Source organism: Dermacentor albipictus, chromosome 4, assembly GCF_038994185.2.
Source record: "Dermacentor albipictus isolate Rhodes 1998 colony chromosome 4, USDA_Dalb.pri_finalv2, whole genome shotgun sequence".
NCBI classification, from domain to species: domain Eukaryota; kingdom Metazoa; phylum Arthropoda; class Arachnida; order Ixodida; family Ixodidae; genus Dermacentor; species Dermacentor albipictus.
The window spans coordinates 94,032,978-94,052,371 of NC_091824.1; the positions used below are offsets into that span (position 1 = coordinate 94,032,978).

General features: G+C 47.4%; 2 protein-coding genes across 2 annotated transcripts; one reads left to right on the plus strand and one right to left on the minus strand.

Annotated features, from left to right (window-relative positions):
• Positions 1 to 4,672: 4,672 nt before the first annotated feature.
• Positions 4,673 to 11,244, plus strand: LOC135919968 (uncharacterized). Its single transcript, XM_065453989.1, has 3 exons — positions 4,673 to 4,816; positions 7,453 to 7,626; positions 10,893 to 11,244. Exons 2-3 carry the CDS (start codon positions 7,485 to 7,487, stop codon positions 11,084 to 11,086), a joined length of 336 nt encoding a protein of 111 aa, XP_065310061.1. The 5' UTR covers positions 4,673 to 4,816; positions 7,453 to 7,484; the 3' UTR covers positions 11,087 to 11,244.
• Positions 11,245 to 11,391: 147 nt separating this feature from the next.
• On the minus strand, positions 11,392 to 17,362 carry LOC139059196 (uncharacterized). Its single transcript, XM_070537269.1, has 2 exons — positions 16,104 to 17,362; positions 11,392 to 11,966 (listed from the first exon to the last, which is right to left on the minus strand). The coding sequence occupies exon 1, from the start codon at positions 17,347 to 17,349 to the stop codon at positions 16,138 to 16,140; it is 1,212 nt and encodes a 403-aa protein (XP_070393370.1). The 5' UTR covers positions 17,350 to 17,362; the 3' UTR covers positions 11,392 to 11,966; positions 16,104 to 16,137.
• Between the last annotated feature and the right edge of the window lie 2,032 nt (positions 17,363 to 19,394).

A 19,394-nucleotide genomic window follows, 5' to 3' on the forward strand; every position in this document is an offset into this window, starting at 1 on the left:
CGGTAGGGCAATATTACGCGACAAAACCACGTCAGTAAGCGGCGACAGGACGTACTCGCCATCAGGTACGGGAGGACAGGGCGTCAGCAGGACATTTGTAGCAGCCTGTGGAGACAGCCTTGCAAATTCAGCAGCACATAAGCGGTGTGGAGCACAAGTGGTTGCGTCGGCAGGAAGCGGCAGGTCCAACTGTACAACACCTGCGGAGCAGTCAATTTGGGCAGAGTGTTTCGAAAGGAAGTCGAGGCCGAGAATTAGGTCGTGTGGGCAGTGTTCAAGGACGATAAATAGAACAACGGTATAATGGCCCCCAATGGTCACACGTGCTGTGCACATTCCAAGGACAGGTGACGTACTCCCATCGGCGACTCGCACGGTGCACGGTACGGCGGGGGTCAGAACCTTTTTGAGCCGGCGGCGGAGAGCAGCGCTCATAACTGAAAGCTGCGCTCCTGTATCAACGAGAGATCTAACAGGAACGCCATCGACTTCAATGTCCAGCAGGTTTCCACATGTAGGCAGGGTCAATAGAGGATTTGTGGGCCGGGTCGGAGTTGCAGCTTCACCTCCGGGAGCTGCACCGCCTAGTTTCCCGAAGCGAAGCGACCGGTTGCAGAAGGGGACGAAGAGCGGTGAACGAGAGGCGAACGGGACCTACGACCTTGCGGAGACGGGGATCGGCTGGATCTTGGTGGAGCACTGTCGGCGTTGATGTTCCTAGTCGGCGTATAGGGCGAGAAAGTGCGATTGTCGGGTACTTGGCTGTAGTGACTCGGAGACGACCACCGAGGAGGCGACGACCAGTGGTTGCGGCAATGACGGGCGATGTGTCCAATACCGGAACAATTAAAACAGATGGGTTTATCATCCGCTGTGCGCCATTCAGCTGGGTTGCGACGGAGTGGTGGAAAGCTTTGCGTCCGGGAGCGAGCGGTCGGAGAAATTTGGTAGGTGTTGGTATGGCGGACTGAGCAGAGAGATGGAATGCCCAAACTTGCTATTTCCTCCCGAACGACCGCTTGTATAAGGGAGATAGCGGGTACGCTTTCCCGACAGTCTGAACGAACGGGAGCCGGGGCCATGGCCTCAAGCTCACGGCGAACGATGCGCGTTATTTCTTCCGGTCCTGCGGGCTGAACGAACCGCGGCGGGTCTTCGCAAGAAGATGTCGCGGCGGTATTGGGCAACCGGTCGAAAGTTTGAGTGACGCGGCGGCCCTTCGCTTGTTCGAAGCGCCGGCACTCCTTAATAATTGCATCCACAGTGGCACAATCCTTACACATCAAGAGATTGAAGGCATCGTCTGCAATACCTTTCAATATATGGCCAATCTTGTCTGCCTCGGTCATGTTGTCATCAGCCTTGCGACAGAGGGCCAGCACATCCTGTATGTACACGACATAGGATTCTGTGGACGTCTGAGCGCGGCACGCAAGTTCTTTTTTAGCTGCCAGCTGACGACCGACAGGTCTGCCGAACAGGTCTCGCATTTTTTCTTTGCAAACATCCCAGCTCGTTAGGTCAGCTTCATGTGTGTCATACCATTGCTTCGCAGTTCCCTTCAGATAAAATATTACGTTTGCAAGCATCATTGTAGGATCCCACCTGTTGTTGTCGCACACTCGCTCGTACATCGTAAGCCAGTCCTCGACGTCGACGTTGTCCGTGCCACAAAATGTTCCCGGGTCCCGTGGGTGAGTGAGGATGACCGTGGGCACGGGCTGCCGAGGCGTTGTCGCTTGTGTCGGTTGATTTGCCATTGTGGCAGCAGGTAGATGACGTCCGCTGCGAAGTTCCGTGGTGGTACCCCGCACCTCCACCAAAATGTTGCGGGAAGAAAGCAGGCCCACGAGTGTAAAATAGCTTATATTTACAAATGATGGATATGGCGTTCAGGCAACCGCCAGACTTCGTCTTTCTCTAGTCCAATTCAACGTCTTCCTTCACTTCACCGTAACAATATGTTTCTCTACCGCACCATTTTCTCTCACTTTGCGACGACGTTCACACCAGTACGAGTACACACGACGACCAAGACAGAAAAACAAAAACAAAACCAAAACTAAAAATAGATGATGATGTGAGTCCGTGCAAAGCAGGCGCGAGATATACGCTGACCCGAAGGTCGTAAGCCGTCCGGCCTTCGTTGGGCGTACAACAGTGCTTGGATATAAAGATCTGCTCCGCGGCACGGAAAGGAGTTTGTCGCGAAGGGTTGCTTTGCTTTCAGGGCTGTTTGCCGCTTTCAAGACCGACTGCGTTTTTTCCTCTGTACCGAGCGGCTGGAGCAGTCGGTTAAGGTTGGAAGAATGGCTGTCTGTGTAAAAAAAGAATGAACAGGAAAATTAGTTCGCAACAGAGGTGCGTGATCAAGGGCAAGTCACTCGTGAAGGGCATCGGGGTTGTGCCCACGCACATAGCAGGACGGACGGCCACGACACCATTCAAAGCGATGTTTAAAGCGATGGCGACCAGCGACCACTTGAACAGTGCCACTCGGTTGCTTTACTCAACAACTTGACATGCCCTCGACGTGCGTTCTTTCCCTTTCTACTGCTCCTTCCACCCGCTAATTGGGAGAGCTGCGTCATAAATCCACAGGACACGCCGACAACACTCACCCACAACCGAATCATTCATATCACCCCTCACCCACGTCCTCTGCACTGAAGGGTGCAAGCAACGCACCTCACCATCGGTGTCATCGTGGTCACCAAACGGTGATACGGAACCATATATCAAAAGAAATGTAATGTTTTCCTCTCCCACTTTCTTACGATGACAACTTTTCATTCCTTAAGTATGGTATAGTTATTGTGAGAGATTTCTACGCACACGTCATTACCTATATGCTTCAAGTTAGTAGGGGCAATATCAATCCTCAAAGCCGCGGTTCGAGTTCAACTTTGAGTATTTATATTGAGCATTGAGGACGTCCGTGATTCAGACTGTGTCCGAAATTATCATTCGTGAAATCACCTAGTCACCAAATTCAGCTGGGAAGATGTGTTTTCAAGATGCCTTTTGAGCAAGCTGGATGCGAGAAATTTTCACGAGCTCGTGGTGAAACAGCTAGCGTGCCAGGATATGTCTCACATTTTGTAGCGTTATCCATTTGACGCGTGCTTGAATTACATAGAGATCGCAGGATGTTTTTTTTTTATTTTGAAACTATTCTCGAAGCGCGGCCAAATTCATTTCTTGTAAAAAAAACCTGAAACTCTCTGTCGAAGCGCGCCAGCGTGAACGCGTTCTTAAATGCAGTGGGATACCATTTTTATTGTCCATGGCACGGGGCTGTCCACGGCTTCAAAGAAAGCTGACTTGAAAGACAAAAGGCAGGTTGAGCAGTTTGCTGAAACTCATTTTCCGCCCCCAATGGAAAGACAGAGACAAACAGATGAAGTGCACGAAGCAATGGCAGTCGCACCTGACAAGCGATCGAAACTGACATGACGTCCGAGCTTAGAAGTTGTTGATCCGGGTTATTATGTTTCTTTTTCGTTGCTGTTAGCCTAGTGTCCTGAACGTGATTTCATATTTGATCTTTTTCATTCTTGTATTTTTCCTATTTTCCCTTTTCAATTATTTTAGATTTACAGCATTGTCGCTAATCAGTTCTATACCTTGTTCGCAATGCAGCTATGTGTCGAGTTTCCGTCTGCAAGCACGATTGAAGCGGAGTAGGCAGAAGCTCCGAATTGCCAACATACATTCGAGCAAGTAACCAGTTAGCCTTGTCTTTACGCTATGAGACTGTATTGCCATCTTCACAAACTTCTACCCTGTTCGGCTGTCGAAGTCCAGCAAAAGGGGCTGAAACGTAATGCTTTAGGATATATAGTAAAATCGTGTCAACACATGGACAGCTAATCCTGATGACGTAATAAAAGTACGAGGATTGAGTCAGCTTCAGTACGTTCAACGGACGTCAATTTCACACTAGCCCTTACTTCAACGAGGCTGAAGGGTAAAGCCTGTCATGGAGCAAAGCAATGCGAGTATGTTCATAAAAGAAATACAGCAAAAAAAGAGAGCAAGGAACGATGACAGGTGTTGCAAAGCTGTCAAGCACCGCATCATATCGACGCGTACATACAAATACCCAATCAAGGCCCATCTAACGAAAACGGCGCGCCTGGCTAAATGCACGACTCACGGAGTACTCGGCCAGCGCAAGTTTTTTTTCGCTTCTTCAAGAACTCGCCTTCGAAGGTGGAAAATAACTCAGTACTCGACGGTTCTCGTGGTCTGCATGATAAAGTTTGTGCTAAGTCCGCGCGAAGCCACGTGGGTCGCTCGGCTAATCTTAGCTGAGCATGCTCCCGCAGCGGCTATACGTAACACTCATTCGGGCGCGGTTTTCCTCGAGGGAGTTGTCAACGGAGCCCGCGCTTACGTAATTTGCCCTTGAGACTTCTTCTCATGTTAATAGACCCGCGAAAAACAAACGGGGTACCAGGCTGCATGACCAATCGAAATCGTATACGTGAGCACGAGATAGGGCGTACAGATGAGTCGAACGCGCTGACGCCTTTCCGGGAATAGGTGTCGTTACGCGTCACGCCGCTTGTACGGCTTCTCCGGCGGGGCTCCGGCTGACGTCACAAATGGGAAGAGGAGCGAAGGGGGAAGAGTGGCGGAGCAGGTTAGCTGCTCCACCGCTTTCCTCACTCTCGAGAGGCCTTGGAGAAAAAAATAAATGCAACGAATAAAAAAAAAGTGAGAATGGTAGAGACGGCAGCGGCGGTCCGAAGACAAGACGCGCACTTTGTAGCAGGCAGGCATCGGTGACACCGCTCTATCTCGGCTTCAAGTGAGTCCTCTCTTTTCTAAGCATTGTAGCGGTCGCGTCGCGAAGTTTTGATTTTTTCTTCCCCCGCAAGAATGCGTTGTAACAGTCTTCGCTGTGGTTAGAGGGCTAATAATGGTTCCAGAAAGAAGCATAACGTTATTTTGTTTGGGTGTTTGTTTGCTTAGATATTTGATGTGAGAGGATGCACCGCTATGCGCGAGAGTTAATTTGCTAACGGAGCGCGGAGTGAAGCTACAGGGTTTTATCGAGAGTTAAAAGTTGTATAGTCAACTTATTTTATGATAGACAAAGAGCAATGAGCGCCAGATCAAAGCACATCGTATACCGCCTCAATGCTATCTTTCGTGTTGTGTTTTTCGCGTGCGCCGCCCTTTTGCGGATAATTAATCGCCAACTAGCTCAGGGCTTGCACTTTAGCGATGTACTTATTTGGAGGCCTCCCACCACGAGTCCCAATAGTGAAGGTTAGAGGGTATAGCGGTATTTACAGGTCTGAAAGGTGCAACGTAAAACACAGACAAATATTTTTTTTTTACTCTTCTATGTTCAACTCCTAGACGAGTAACTGCGATGAAGACTCGAAGGAAGCATAATTTCAGACGTATGGCCGCGGAGATTCTACCACAAGATAAACTCGATCGAAAGTGAAAACCGCAGAGTAGCATTATTTTAACGCTGATTGTCGCCTGCATGCACATAGTTTACCGGGTGTCCAACACTTGTTGTGTTGTTTGGTGCGTTTTCGTCAGCTAAAGGTTGTGTGCTGTAATAAGTGAACAGATAATACGCGAACTACGTAAGGTAAATGCGTTGAACTATAGTAACAGAACAGGTAACGCCCAGAGGGACGCACGGGCAAACTCCAGACTCCTCATGCTTAATTTGTGTCCAGGAGCATGGGCCAAGAAGGAAAGAAGTAATGGCGGCTAGTCCAGGAGACCTTAAGGAAACGAGAAAAGGTTTCAGAGTCCTTGCAATGAAGTTGACCTCACGTTCATCAACGCCGCCACTGCACATAGGAGGAACGCTAACGTTGCTGGGCGGTTAACTGTTTCCCGAGGCTTATGAGTGCTTCATCGCGTGCTGCTTCCTCAAACGCAACAACACGAAAGCTTGTCATATGGCTGGTGACGCTGATGACAAGAAGGAAACAGACACCACAGCTGGCGCGTTGTATCCATCTTCTTTCCTTGTTGTACTACGACTGTAGCAATAAAAAAAATAAAAAAACAAAAAAACGAAAAACTGGTTTGCTATGCTTACAGCTTCAGAAAGCCCACGTGATTGCTTGGAAATTTGCGCACTCGTTCCCCGGCCACCCAGAAGGCTTGATGAGAGACACGTGCTGAAAAGAGTCACGTTGTGAAGAGCAAGGTCACCGTAGAGTCAAATCGGGAGAGCGTCGTGTACCGGGTGCTAATTAGCGCCTTGTTTTCTTCCAGTTGTCGGGGTGATACGCTGTCGCGGCGTGGCTGGGCAGTATAATGTGTAATGTATTAGATGATCTTATCGCATTTCAGGACACATACATCGGTATACTTTTGTAACCTCATTGCTATTGTTTTGTCGAGGAATGTAGAGAGTTTATTCTATTCTTTCGAGAATTTCTTGCTGTAATTTTCATTAACTGGACTAATAGGCACACTAGGCTCATTCATATTAATAGTACTAGTAAATGTCCCTCATTTTCCATCTCGTAAACCTATAGCCTGTCATTGAGGTGTGTGACTCGAGATTGAAACAACGCATATAAATTTATCTGGTCTTCTTATGCATTTATGTTGTGAGGCTCCCACCCATCTATACCACTTTGACATAGGCGCAGCTTCATGCTCTATTTATGCTGTCGTGATGAAGCTGTGCGTGTCAATGATGTCGCTTAAGGCTTGATGAAACGGTTGACGAAACACTTGTTGGTCACTAGAAAATTGAAGGTTACCGATATGAAATGAATAAAGATATGAAGGTCTAATTGTCCTGCCGATGGAGGCAGCGAACCGGAGCTGATGAATATCGGTTCTCGTATGCAAGCTTGATGATAAGCATCTAGAAGTTCCGCCCATAGACGTGACGCAAGACACTGCAAATTCGCGACCATTCGGGCCAAGGTTGCAGCGGAGCTGGTCCTGACGTCATTATTGGAAGTAGATGCACTAGGACAGTGTTGTTATGTGGCCTTCACTACTCTGATTACCTTTACCTTCTGGGCAGCTGCTCAGTGAGGTAATTAAGGTTAACGACTACAAGTTTTTTTATCTGCTTTGCAACGTAACTTAACCATACGCGCCATCTTGCACCTAAAGGACCGTATCTCTCTCTCTAAACACACACACAAACACACACACACACACACACACACACACACACACACACACACGTGCGCACACGCACACACACACACACACACACACACACACACACACACACACACACACACACACACACACACACACACACACACACACACACACACACACACACACACACACACACACACACACACACACACACAGTCTTCTTATTAGATGCGTCTGTCTGTTTAGAACCGCATGCGTCATTGCATAGCAAGCGCATCGCAGCACATCGAAAGAAGTAGGATCTTATGAAGGAATGACTATTCTTGCAATTATCCGCAGAACCTTCTAGCGTTCTTCTGAACATCTACACCATGAGTCGCTACGCTCTCGCGCTGGTTGGCATGACTCTGCTGGTAGCAGCTGTCTCGGCGGCGCCTGCCAAGGAACCAGAGCCAGAGGTCGACCCTTCTTCAGCTCCTACCGGCGGACTCCTGGATGCCTTCAGATCAGTCGGTAAGCTGTCGGCTCATCGTATTGAAGCGCACTGAAACATTGAACGCATTGAAACAACATTGAAACCACAGTCGGCGTCTCGACGGTCGATCGTGGGACTCGGCCTGCGAAGGCAAGCCGAGTCTGTATTGGCGTATCACTCTGATTGGCGTATCACTACCGTATTGGCTTATCACTACCGTATTGGCATATCACTCTGAGAATATGATGCTGGACAAGACGGAGGTTCACGTGTAGGCGCCAACTTGAAGTGATCAACGGTGATCGAAACGTTGGCCCCAGCGACTCCCGCCGCTACGTCAGACGGGAACACCTCGTGAAGAAGTGTGTGACGAAGTTTGAATGACGGCAGGTCGCGAAAAATGCAGACATGGCGCACAGCCGCACATATACTTACCAGACAGAGCGTGCGTATCAGCACCTGCTACGACTGGCCGAGACGTCCTGTTTCAAACTCAAACTAGCTTTTCATCACGGGACGTTTCCGTCTGATATGATATAGCGGGGCTGCCTTTCCTGCGCTCCCGACGAGCACGGCTCCCATTAATATTTCCTGTATTTACAGCTAAAATTCAATGATGATTATGTCGAATTGGGCGTTTTTCAACAGAAAAAACAAATAGGGTGCATTAAAACGTGAGTGCCTTCAAATTTAACATTTAAACAATTGCTCCCAACGCACAAAAAAAAGTAATTCAATTTTGATAGTGTTCTGAAACTCACGCTATAGCGGCAAGGTATGTATGCCTCGCTTAGGAACTCCTCTGCAAGAACGGCGCAGTCTCTGCGCATATAGCTTTCTTTACAAAAAATTTTATCACCTAAGAAAAAAAGAAAAACCCTGTATATGCTCCTGTGTATCCTCTTTCGTGCATTGTATTCCTTTGTTTGTTGGTCTTATACGAACGAGACTGCTAATTTAGCACCCATTCCTGCGCCTTCGTTATCATCGACGGAGATATTTTCCATTAGCTTGCAAAGGCACATCGCATTTACCTCAGACTGGCTCTGCCTCACAGAAGTCAATTTATTCCTTGCGATCGAAATGGACTTATCAAATCTCCCTACCTTGGTATCCGCGCGTATTTCCACTCTCGATTAATATTAATAATATTTGGGGTTTTACGTGCCAAAACCACTTTCTGATTATGAGGCACGCCGTAGTGGAGGACTCCGGAAATTTTGACCACCTGGGGTTCTTTAACGTGCACCTAAATCTAAGCACACGGGTGTTTTCGCATTTCGCCCCCATCGAAATGCGGCCGCCGTGGCCGGGATTCGATCCCGCGACCTCGTGCTCAGCAGCCCAACACCATAGCCACTGAGCAACCACGGCGGGTCACTCTCGATTAAATAACGTACACAGTGCCGAGCCTTACCTTTCAAGCGGCTCGTGTGAGGATATCACTAGGGAGTGCTACCACTTCTCGCTTCTTTTTCTTTTTTTTTTCTGAGTGTCGGGTGCACCACATTGCTTTTCGGGCACTACAGGGCTGGTCTTAAGGCCTTCGCCCGCAGCACTGGCCACGGCTATGAACGGGCTTGCGGCTCATCCGCGTCCACAAGCCTCCTCACACTTATTTTCACTATAGCTGCAGTGACCGTCACCCATGCACAGCTAATTTTTCGAGTGTCTAGCAAGAGTAGCACAACCTTTTCGTGTCGCCTAAGCACGCTCACTCCTGAGCATTGTTGATTTCAGTATCGGTATCAAAGACACACTGTGTGTCTAGTTGCATTAAAAGCACACATATATATATATATATATATATATATATATATATATATATATATATATATATATATATATATATATATATATATATATATATATATATATATATATATATATATATATATATATATATATATATATCCACAAGCTGCACACTGACAACCTAGCGGCTTAACAGCAACAAGAACGATAGGCGTCACTCAAGTGCCATAAGGAGAAGTAATTTATAACATATTGTATAGTGTTGTATGTTGCTTATTGTGTATATTAGTATAGATTTGTGTGCGTTTTTTGCATATTTGTACTTGCTTGCTATCATGGTTCTTATTGTTTGTACTACAGTGCTAACAATTCCATGACAATGAACTGCACCCTTCGAAAAGTACTGTCACCTCCCTCTCACTCAACATTCCGCTTACAGCCCATGAGCTATGGGTACGATGTATTAAAATTGAATGTCTCAGTACGCTGGTATTGCCTCAACGTGGAATAATTGATAGACAGACGCGCTAGCAGAAGAACCAGGCTCGTCTGATTTCACGATCGCGTAAACGTTGACAGCGGCAATGTAACACGTGAGTATGCGTCCACGTAGAGACGTTGCAGGAGCTGGATTGAATATAACCGTTTTATTCAACACTAGTTAGAGTACAAAATTTTGTAAGCACGCTTTTGAGCATAGAAAGTAATGGAGGCTCATTTTTTCTTTGTATATGTTAGCGCCGCAGCAATTCATAGCCGTATAAGCCCATCCGATTCCTAATTGTAACCGAATTGTCACTGGCCTCACAAATATTAATCTAAACAATATATAACAGGAATTACAGGCCACTTCCTGAGAAAACTTTAACGACTATTCGAGAGATGCCCGCACGCGCCATATTGTTTCCCAACTCGTATGCTTTTTCACCATGCTGGCTGTACAACAATATGGCAGCCTCGGTTACGACCGTGCGCATCTCTTACCGATTGTCTATAGGTAAGAGCGGAATTACGGCCTCGAATTTCTTGTCGACCGATCTTTTTTACAGACTCTCTGCAAACAAATCCCCATTGCAAGTTTATGGGACACGATAGACCAAACATACTTGTTGACTTTTGTTTATACACCGTATGAATTTTACATGCGGTCCGAAGTATAGGTGTCTGCGAAAAGGCAAACCGCTCTACGAGAGGAGGAGGAGGAGGAGGAAGTAAACTTTATTACTCTAGAAAGATTAATTCAGCGGTCGGGCCGGATGTCTTGATCTTCTATTGGTTGATGACGATCTGCGGCCTGCATGGTTGGCGCCCCTATTCCAGGGCACCACTGAGCGTGGCTGCTCGTCGGGCATGATCCACCAGCTTCCGTTGGAGGCTATAGGGTCGTCGCTGGAGAGCACGCTCTCCCACTGCTCCGCACTCGGATTTTTCTATTTTGCGGAATTCTTCATTCGTATTGCACTCCCATGTGATGTGATAAAGCTCTACGAGAAGTTGTGTCGAGACGCTGCTTCAGTTATTTGCTCAAGGAGAACACTGTCCGTTGCAGGTAGCCAGTTCCAGCGCGTGGCCGACGGGTTCCCGCTGAGCTTCAACAACGCGGCGTCCCGCCTGCAGACGTGGGCCGAAGGCGCTGGCAGCACCGTGGGCAAGTCGGCCAGCGACTCCTTCCAGTTCACGAGGCAGCTGTTCAAGCCCTTGCGTAAGGAGGACGTCCAGCCGCCTTCGTCCACCTCCTCCTAGATGCGCGGCGGGAGCTCCGTACATCATCTTCCGAACCGTTCACGAGAGACCGACGCGCGCCGAAAATACGCACGCTCGATTTCGAGGCCCCGTCTTTACGGGTGCCCGGTGACTACGACAATTCCACAGAACAAATAATTAAACCACCGTTAAACGACGTTCAGTTTACTTCGTGCGAGCTGCGGCGGTTGTGGTTACTTATGAGATACGACAAAATGAAAAAAATTTCGATAGGAAAAAGCCTGCCATTTTGACGTAACAACTAAAGGTTCAAGCTTCTAGATAAGAGGAGGCTGATGGAGAGAACAAATAGCCAGACACGGTACACTGCTAAAAAAAGTGTTGCTAACAGAATAACTGTGCAACAAGAAAAAACAAAGTATTACAAACACAGAAACTGAAAAAGCTCATATACTGCATCTGCGCATAACTCACGAGTAGCATGATTATACTAGCCTCCACCCACTCTCACACAGTAGACATCAAAGCCCTTATAATGTTATTCACGAGTGGGAATCATTATGACCTTAGAATGATATTAAAAGAAAGAAACACAGTGTACAATCGTGACTTCGTGAGCAGACACCAACGAACTTTCCAAGCTCCATGTGGTTTTCTTTTCTGCATGGCGACCTAATAGATGTGACGGTGGTTGTAATCGTGGCTTGAAGGCTACGGCCTGACCGCAGTTCCCCGACATTTGTCCTGCCGAGACATCACAGTAGCAGGGAGCACCAAGCCATGCTGCCGCAGTGTTATGAGTCCGTTCCTATCCGAAAAAGTCCTATAGCAGACACCCCCAGTGTAGGGTAGCAAACCGGATGCTGGTCTGGTTGAGCTCGCTGCCTTTCTTGTTCTTGCTCTCTCTCTCTCGTATAAACTGGGCAAGGAACAGCTCCGTTACATTTTGAGAGCGGCAACATCTTTCAACAGGCATTGCTCAGAGTGATACGCTGTAAAGCGGCTGTCAAAATTAATTAATTATTCTACCCACAGCGTCATAAAGTGACACATCAGCGGGAGGGAAGACATGATTCATTAACACAAGCACTACGAAAACATCGAAGCAGTTGTGACAAGCAGTAAACACTCGCAAAACACGAGAACAACACAGTATTTACGCAAATAGCTTGTTCAACGTAATATATGTGACTTCTTTAGGCAGTGTATTCCATTCTTCTATAAACCTAGGAAAAAAAAAAGAACTATTGAACGAATCTGTTCTACGAGAGAATTCTCTCATTTTGAACATAACAAGAAATAATGACGTCCAGTGTAAGACTACATGCATGCACTCTATAGGATCGTGGTGAAGAGGCAAAAAGCCCTTTTATGCGAAGCATATTACGAGAGCTCAACCCAGCTCCTCAGGCGCGGCGGTGTCGCCTTCAATACCACGTGACACCGTGACGTCACGACAGAGGAGAAGTGGCTTTGGCTCAACTCTTGCAAGACGGGCTGGGTGGGAATCGAACCAGGGTCTCCGGAGTGTGGGACGGAGACGCTACCACTGAGCCACGAGTACTTTTTTTTTCTTTATTTCCAGCTTGGCTACAAGCTTCAAAAGAGATTGTGATCCTAGATCACACTCGTTTTATATGTGTCAAAGTGTCAAGCATTGACACCACAGCTTCATCACAGTCCTTCGTCTTGTACACGTCACGTACCTTCACAACCATTTCCACAAAATATTCATACACAGATCGGCCTTTAACATCACAATGTCTATATGCCAACAGACTACGCCAGACTGCGTGCATTCCAAGTAAAAAGATGACATCCATCTGATCAAAATCGTGTTCAGGTGGTAAAAAACGAATGCCATGTGGATTGAGGGGTAGGTCTATCTTTAACGTTCTATGTAATATATCCCAAAAGAATATGGCATTATTACAATCAATGAAAACATGTTCGATCGTTTCAGCTTTGTTGCACAGAAAGCATCTGCTTCCCCATGGCACATAAATTCCTCTTTCCTCCAACCACGTTTTAACAGGCAAGGTTCCCGTGTGAAGCTTGAAGAAGAATGTTTTAACGTTTGCCGGTATCCACATATTTTTAACCCTTTTAAGTACGTCTTGCCCAGGCCCTTCTTGAAACATTAGCCGATACATTGGAACAGGGAACACACTTTCAGAGAGATCCTTCATAAGACGCTTTCTTTTTACATTAGAGAGGTACTCAAGAGAGAATCGCGCCCTAAGGAAACGATAGGACGTTACAACTTCACGCAAGAACCTTGAAATTGTGTAATGAGGGCCAATGGCTGAAGAAACAAAAAAATCAGGCATAGAAACTGCTAACATAGTTTGAAAAAAAACTGCACAAAAACGGGTCTCTTTCGTCCCTTATCAATATGAAACGTGATACAACTTGCTGAAGAAACAAGTGGCACACCGACAGACCACCTTTCTTTACTCGACGAAACAAATTTGTCCTTGATGTTCGCTCCCACGTAGAACACCAGATAAACGTGGCAAAGATTCGGTGAAATTTTTGAATGTGCTTACGTGTACAATACAGTGCCTGCAGAAGATACATAATTTTCGCAGCGAGAAAAACATTACAAATAGTGGCACGTGCAAAAATCGACAATTCGCGGCCACCCCATGCATCGGCCATCGCACGCATTTCATCCGTTTTTTCGAGCCAGAGTGACTCGCTTTCACGATACCCATCCAAAGGCACCCCCAGGTAAGAGCTAGGTGTCGCGAGCCACCGGATATTTTCAAAAACACCGGGCGTGGCACTCCAGTGTCCATGCCAGAGACCAATGCACTTTTGCTTATTGATTTCACTACCGCTTTTCTCGCAAAACCTTTCAGTAATTCTTAATAATGCGCTAACACTCTCCCTATCTACAGCAAATAGGGCAACGTCATCCGCATAAGCAAGAACACGTACTTCACAGGACTGTATCTTAAAACCCCTGATTTCTGTACTATTAACTATTTTTCTACAGAGCGGCTCCAAAAATAAAGCAAAAAGTAAAGGACTTAACGGACAACCCTGTCGAACGGAAGAGAGTACTTGTATGCGTTGTGAGAGTTCACCATTAACAATTAAATTGGTACATGAACTTTGATATGCCATTTTGATGCCTTTACATATGACGGAACCAAGTCCTACATGATTAATTAATAAAAAGAGAACACTATGCGGTACCATGTCAAAAGCCTTAGCTAGATCTATTTGCAGTATCGCTACCTTGAGGAGAGCGCTATCGCAATATTCTAAAATGCTTCTGGCTGTATGAATATTTGTAAATATTTTCCTGCCCCTGATGCCGCATGTCTGATGCGGTCCAACTAACTTCCGTATAACTCCCTGCAGCCTTGCTGCAAGAACTTTCATGAAAACCTTGTAGTCTACATTTGTCAACGTGATTGGCCTGTATCCTGTTATTTTCAGTAACGTATTTCTATCTTTGCCTTTTGGGATTAGTACCGTGTGCGCACGATTGAACGATGGAGGTAAAGACCCCCGCTCGAGTGCCTCTGAAAATACTTCATGCAATGCTATTGCCATATCCGTCTTGAACGCCTTGTAAAATGTCGCACTAATCCCATCCGGATCGGGAGATTTGCCCGAGCCTAGTTCCTCAATAGCCCTCTCAATCTCTTCTATACTAATATTCATTTCTAATAAATTCGTTTCCTCTTTGCCTAGCTTCGGCATTTCTGCCAAGAAGTCATCCTCGTAGCCCGGCACCTTTGGCTCATGACAAGCGAACAATTCTCTATAGTAACTTTCAAATGCCATCATGATAACTTTCTGTTCTTTGGATATATTATCATTATATTCTATTTCCAATATTTCATTTCCTCGAGCGTACGCCTTTTCATCTGATAAAGCTCGCTTTGTTGGTACTTCCCCCGCGAGATATTTTTCAGCACGTGCACGTATAACTGCACCTCTGTATTTATCCTCCTCTAAGCTTTCTAGTTTTCTTTTAATGTCTTGCAGTTCTTGCGTCAGCAAACCCGGATTAGCTGTTTTGATTCGCACTAAGTCCTCTAGCTCCTGCCGCAGACCTTGTTCCTGTTTTTGAGCTTGATATTTTATATGCCCACCTCTTTCTATAGCGTTCAATTTTACCCTTTGTTTAAATAACTCCCATTTCTCTGCGGCACTGCGTAGTGTGTCATTAAAAAACTGCTCTATTTCTTTTTTTGTTTTATCTATGAACACGTCATCCTTGATAAGCTTGGCGTTCAATTTCCACCTTTCCCATTCAAGTTTCCTTTTTTGCTTTTGGCCGATCTCGAAGGTCACTAAACAATGGTCACTGAAAGAAACGGTATCAACCTCGTAGTTCTGACAAAAAGGTGAAATCTCCGAACACACATACACTCGATCTAGTCGTGCATGGCTGGTGCCTTGAAAGTGTGTAAAGTGCTGGCGACTTCCACCTCTTGCAAACTGTGCCACATCATTTAAAGAGAATTTGCTCACGCATTCTTTAAGATACACAGCACTTTCATCATTTACACGAGCAGTGGTTGAACGGTCTTCCTGATTAAGGACACAATTGTAGTCACCCAACACGATTAAGCACCTCTCACAATCAAAATACATACTCAATTCGCGAAAGAACAGACATCTCTCATGCGGCTTTGTAGGTGCATAGACACAAATAAATCTAAATTTCGCTTCCCCGTAAGAAAGATCGCACAAAACAAAACGTCCTTGCAAGCAACTTGTAACCGTTTCAACGACAATGCCAATTGAATTTTTAACAAACAATACACACCCGGCTGATGTTCCCACCGCATGGCTCACGCATACATTGTACCTAAAAGAAAATTTTGCTACCAAGCGTTCGGTCGCTTCCTCTGTGCTAACCTTAGTCTCCTGGACCGCAAGCAAATCCAGGTCTCTTTCTTGCATTATGCGTTTGACCTGATATTGCTTGCGACTGGCCCCTAGACCCCGTACATTGAGCGTACCGATGCGTAATGGTGCAGGTATACTAATCATGGTGATTGTAAGCGCGAACCACCAGTACAACGCTTACCGTGGTTCTACCCTGCAGTGGGAATACCGGGGTATTACTTCTCGCGTTCCTGACCCCGAACCGGCGACGAAGACGCCGACCGGACTTCGGGGACATATTTTTTACCCTTGGCGCCAGCAACGCGATGCCACTGACGCTCCAGGCGTTTAACCTTGCGTTCGGTGCTGTCCTCCGTCAACTTCGGGATTCCTGTTCTGGGACGCTTCCCGCGTGCCGCGGTCGCCCCCGTAGCGTCTGCTTGGTCTTCGGCCGTAGTGATCTCGGTGCTGTCGCTCATGTCTTCCTCTTCACTTGCTTGACTTAAGGGCAGTGGCTCTTGCGTGTCGCCTATTTCGGCACGTTCCTCAGTTGCGTTCCTCAAATCGCGGCTCTCAGGTGTCGTCCCTTCGGCTTTCTCGGCGTCCGTCTCCCGGGCCTTGTCTTCGCGTTCCTTGGTGTTGCTGTTCGGGGCAGACTCTTCGGTCTCCTCCGCGTCCATTACATTCTCTTGGTCTTGTTCTGTAGGGAGAACCGTTTTGGTTACTCTAGCGTAGCTCCTTGCACAATCATTGGCTTCGTGTCCGAACGCCCGGCACACACCACAACGTGGCGTCTGGCAGTCCCGTCGAATGTGTCCTTGCCTGCGGCACCTCAAACATAGCGGGGACCGGCCCGGCGCCACAAGAAGTACAGTGCCACTTCCTAACTTGAACAGATGAGGCAGGTCATCAAGCTCAACACCTTCCTTAAGTCTCATTCGCACGACTCTCGTCGTGGACGTCGCATGTTCAAAACCGGTGACGGACCAGTTGTCATTCGACACGTCTAGCACGTCACCAAAGCTACTCAACGCTTGCCGAAAGCTCTCACTTTGGACAGCAAAGTCGACCCAGTGCACTTTCACGGTGACGTCTTGTTGGACGGGGTCAATGACAGCGCAGAAGCCGCCCTTGACTTGAAGTCCACCCTTTTTCACGAGAACATCCTTGTCCACCTTGCTGCGCAACTTGACTAGCCAGACGTGATTCATCTGGTAGGCTCCAATACCCGTGATGTTCTTGATGATACCAGCTTCCTCCAATGGCTCGCGAAAATCTTCCAGCCGATATGGCCTTCTTGCCAGGTCCCCGTGCAAAAAAACGCACTGCTGCATGCTCTCGCCTGAAGGCAATGTAGGCAGCAACATCCTATAATCCGAGGGTGCCGAAGAAAACCTGTCACCGCGGCCAACGGCGGCCGCCAAAGAACCTCGCATGGAGCGAGCCATCACGCGTCCTTCCTCCTCGAATGCCGAACGCGGAGTCGAGCCACGAGTACGATGCTTCAAAGCGGTACAAAAGCACCTCTAGTGAATGCGGTGTTGCCTTAGAAACGAGCTGTTTCTCAGGTGTGCGTCTCTTGCTCAGGCGCACATTTCGTTGCCGCGCCGAACGCTGCGTTGCTCGACGCTCACCGCGTCCAATGCGGGGCGCGTAGTCGCTGCGCCGTAGCCCATTGTCGTACACCCCTTGGCGGGTCGATGGGAACGCTGTCGCGTTCCACTCTTGAAGGCGAAGCAGAGTAACGCATGAGTTGTTTCTTCGTCTAGCCGAACCAAATATAGCCAAGCAACAGCAGTTCACCAGGCTAAACAGTGGTTCAACAACTAAAATAAAGGCTAGTATGCTTCGCATCCTGGGCTTAACCTTAGCTAAGCCACAGCCATTTTTTTTAGGCGCCGTTTTACTCGGAATGCAAATCTCGAGACTTTCGCCTTCTGTACGAGGCACGGTGCATGGTTAGCGATGTGGTAGGTTCTTAGCCGGCCGGCATGTTTAGCGCATTTCGAAATGAGGCGGTGCTTAATGAATAAAACAAGACATTGAGTTCTCTCCAAATTAGCATTTGTTTGTCGCCGCCCAATTTCCGAAATCGTTAGACAGTCCCGGCACGTATGTAGATCCCGATCTGCAAGCATGAAAACGAGTTTCTAATGAATGCTAGCCAGAATCACCAGGTGGCATTTATCACGAAGCACTTAAGGGATCGGTTTCATTTTAAAAGCTAGAAAGGGGTCAACAAGGAAAATATCCCCTTTCAACAGCGGTGAGAGAGAGTACGAGATTGAAGAAATCAACACGTCAACGAGGCGACGGGATAGTGTAGACGACGGCAGTTCCACGAAATGTTAGTCGCGTACTTATCAGTCGCAGATATGTGGGTGAAGTCTTGCGTTGAGTTAATTGCGCTGGCGTATCATTACGATCACAAGGTTACTGGGCTAACCAGAAAGCAAGCTGGCAGAGTGAAGCTTTCTGGTACTCGTCAAGGAAAACGCGGCTTCTTTGATGCTAGTAAACATTTCTGCGAAGTCGGAGCATAAAAACGCCTCTCGTTTCCGTCACAGCATTATGGAGAGTGTATAGCATATTTGAAGCGCAGCATCAACCCCCGACATACATCGCAACAACATTTCTAAAGCTTGGGATGGCCTCGAACGAGCTTCATGAAGAGCTGTTCATTTTCACCGACGGGCGTGAGTCCTCACCCCCCCGCCCCCCCCCCCCCCCCGCCCCCCACAACGGCTGAGCGTGCATGCCGACGGTGGGCTCACGCGAGCAATTAATCATTCGCTGCTGATGATCCCAAAGTTCTGAACGAGTTCGCCCTTCACCCGTTAATTATTTGAGGGCAAGCCACGAGCGGTTCGTTTTGCCAGAACGAAAAGGGTGCTTTAGCATCGTTATGGCACGAGCTTTTTCGTAACGATCGCCAATGAAAACAAGATGGCACGAGCATATGTGTATCCGACGTTTTAAACTCAACCGTTTGAGGACGAGTTAGCCGCTAAGCACACACAAATTTGCGAGGGCTGCTCTTTACTGCGGCGCATCTTCTATTTATTCATCAGTTGTTCGACGACGCGGGGAAAGATACGTCGCTTACAGCCATCACAATGTGGCAACAAGAATATTTAAAAGCAATAGAAAGAACTGAGCGCCGCAATACTGATTCCGTACAAACAAATTGAACGAAGCCTGGATGGAAATTAACTTTGCAGCGATACTTGCTGAACATCAATCATGGGCTGCCGTGGTTACAATCGAACCACAGAGGTAACCTTTTAAGCACCCAGAAGAATTCTGTGACAGGATTGTTCTTGTCGTACCAACAAAGTTCATCACATCAAAGGCGGCTTATACCATGCCTGGCAGTGGGAACTGCACAATTCCCCATGTCAACGCCTCGTCCATGCAGAGTCGTGGTTGTCTTAACGTGGTGGAGCTGCGTCATTAGCCTTTCGGGCAGCGCAAAATGGTCAACACAAGAGTC

Coding starts and splice junctions, on each gene's coding strand:
- LOC135919968 (XM_065453989.1), top strand. CDS start 7,485: ATGAGTCGCTACGCTCTCGCGCTGGTTGGCATGACTCTGCTGGTAGCA. Junction 7,627..10,892: donor GGATGCCTTCAGATCAGTCG/GTAAGCTGTCGG, acceptor TGTCCGTTGCAG/GTAGCCAGTTCCAGCGCGTG.
- LOC139059196 (XM_070537269.1), bottom strand. CDS start 17,349: ATGGCTCGCTCCATGCGAGGTTCTTTGGCGGCCGCCGTTGGCCGCGGT.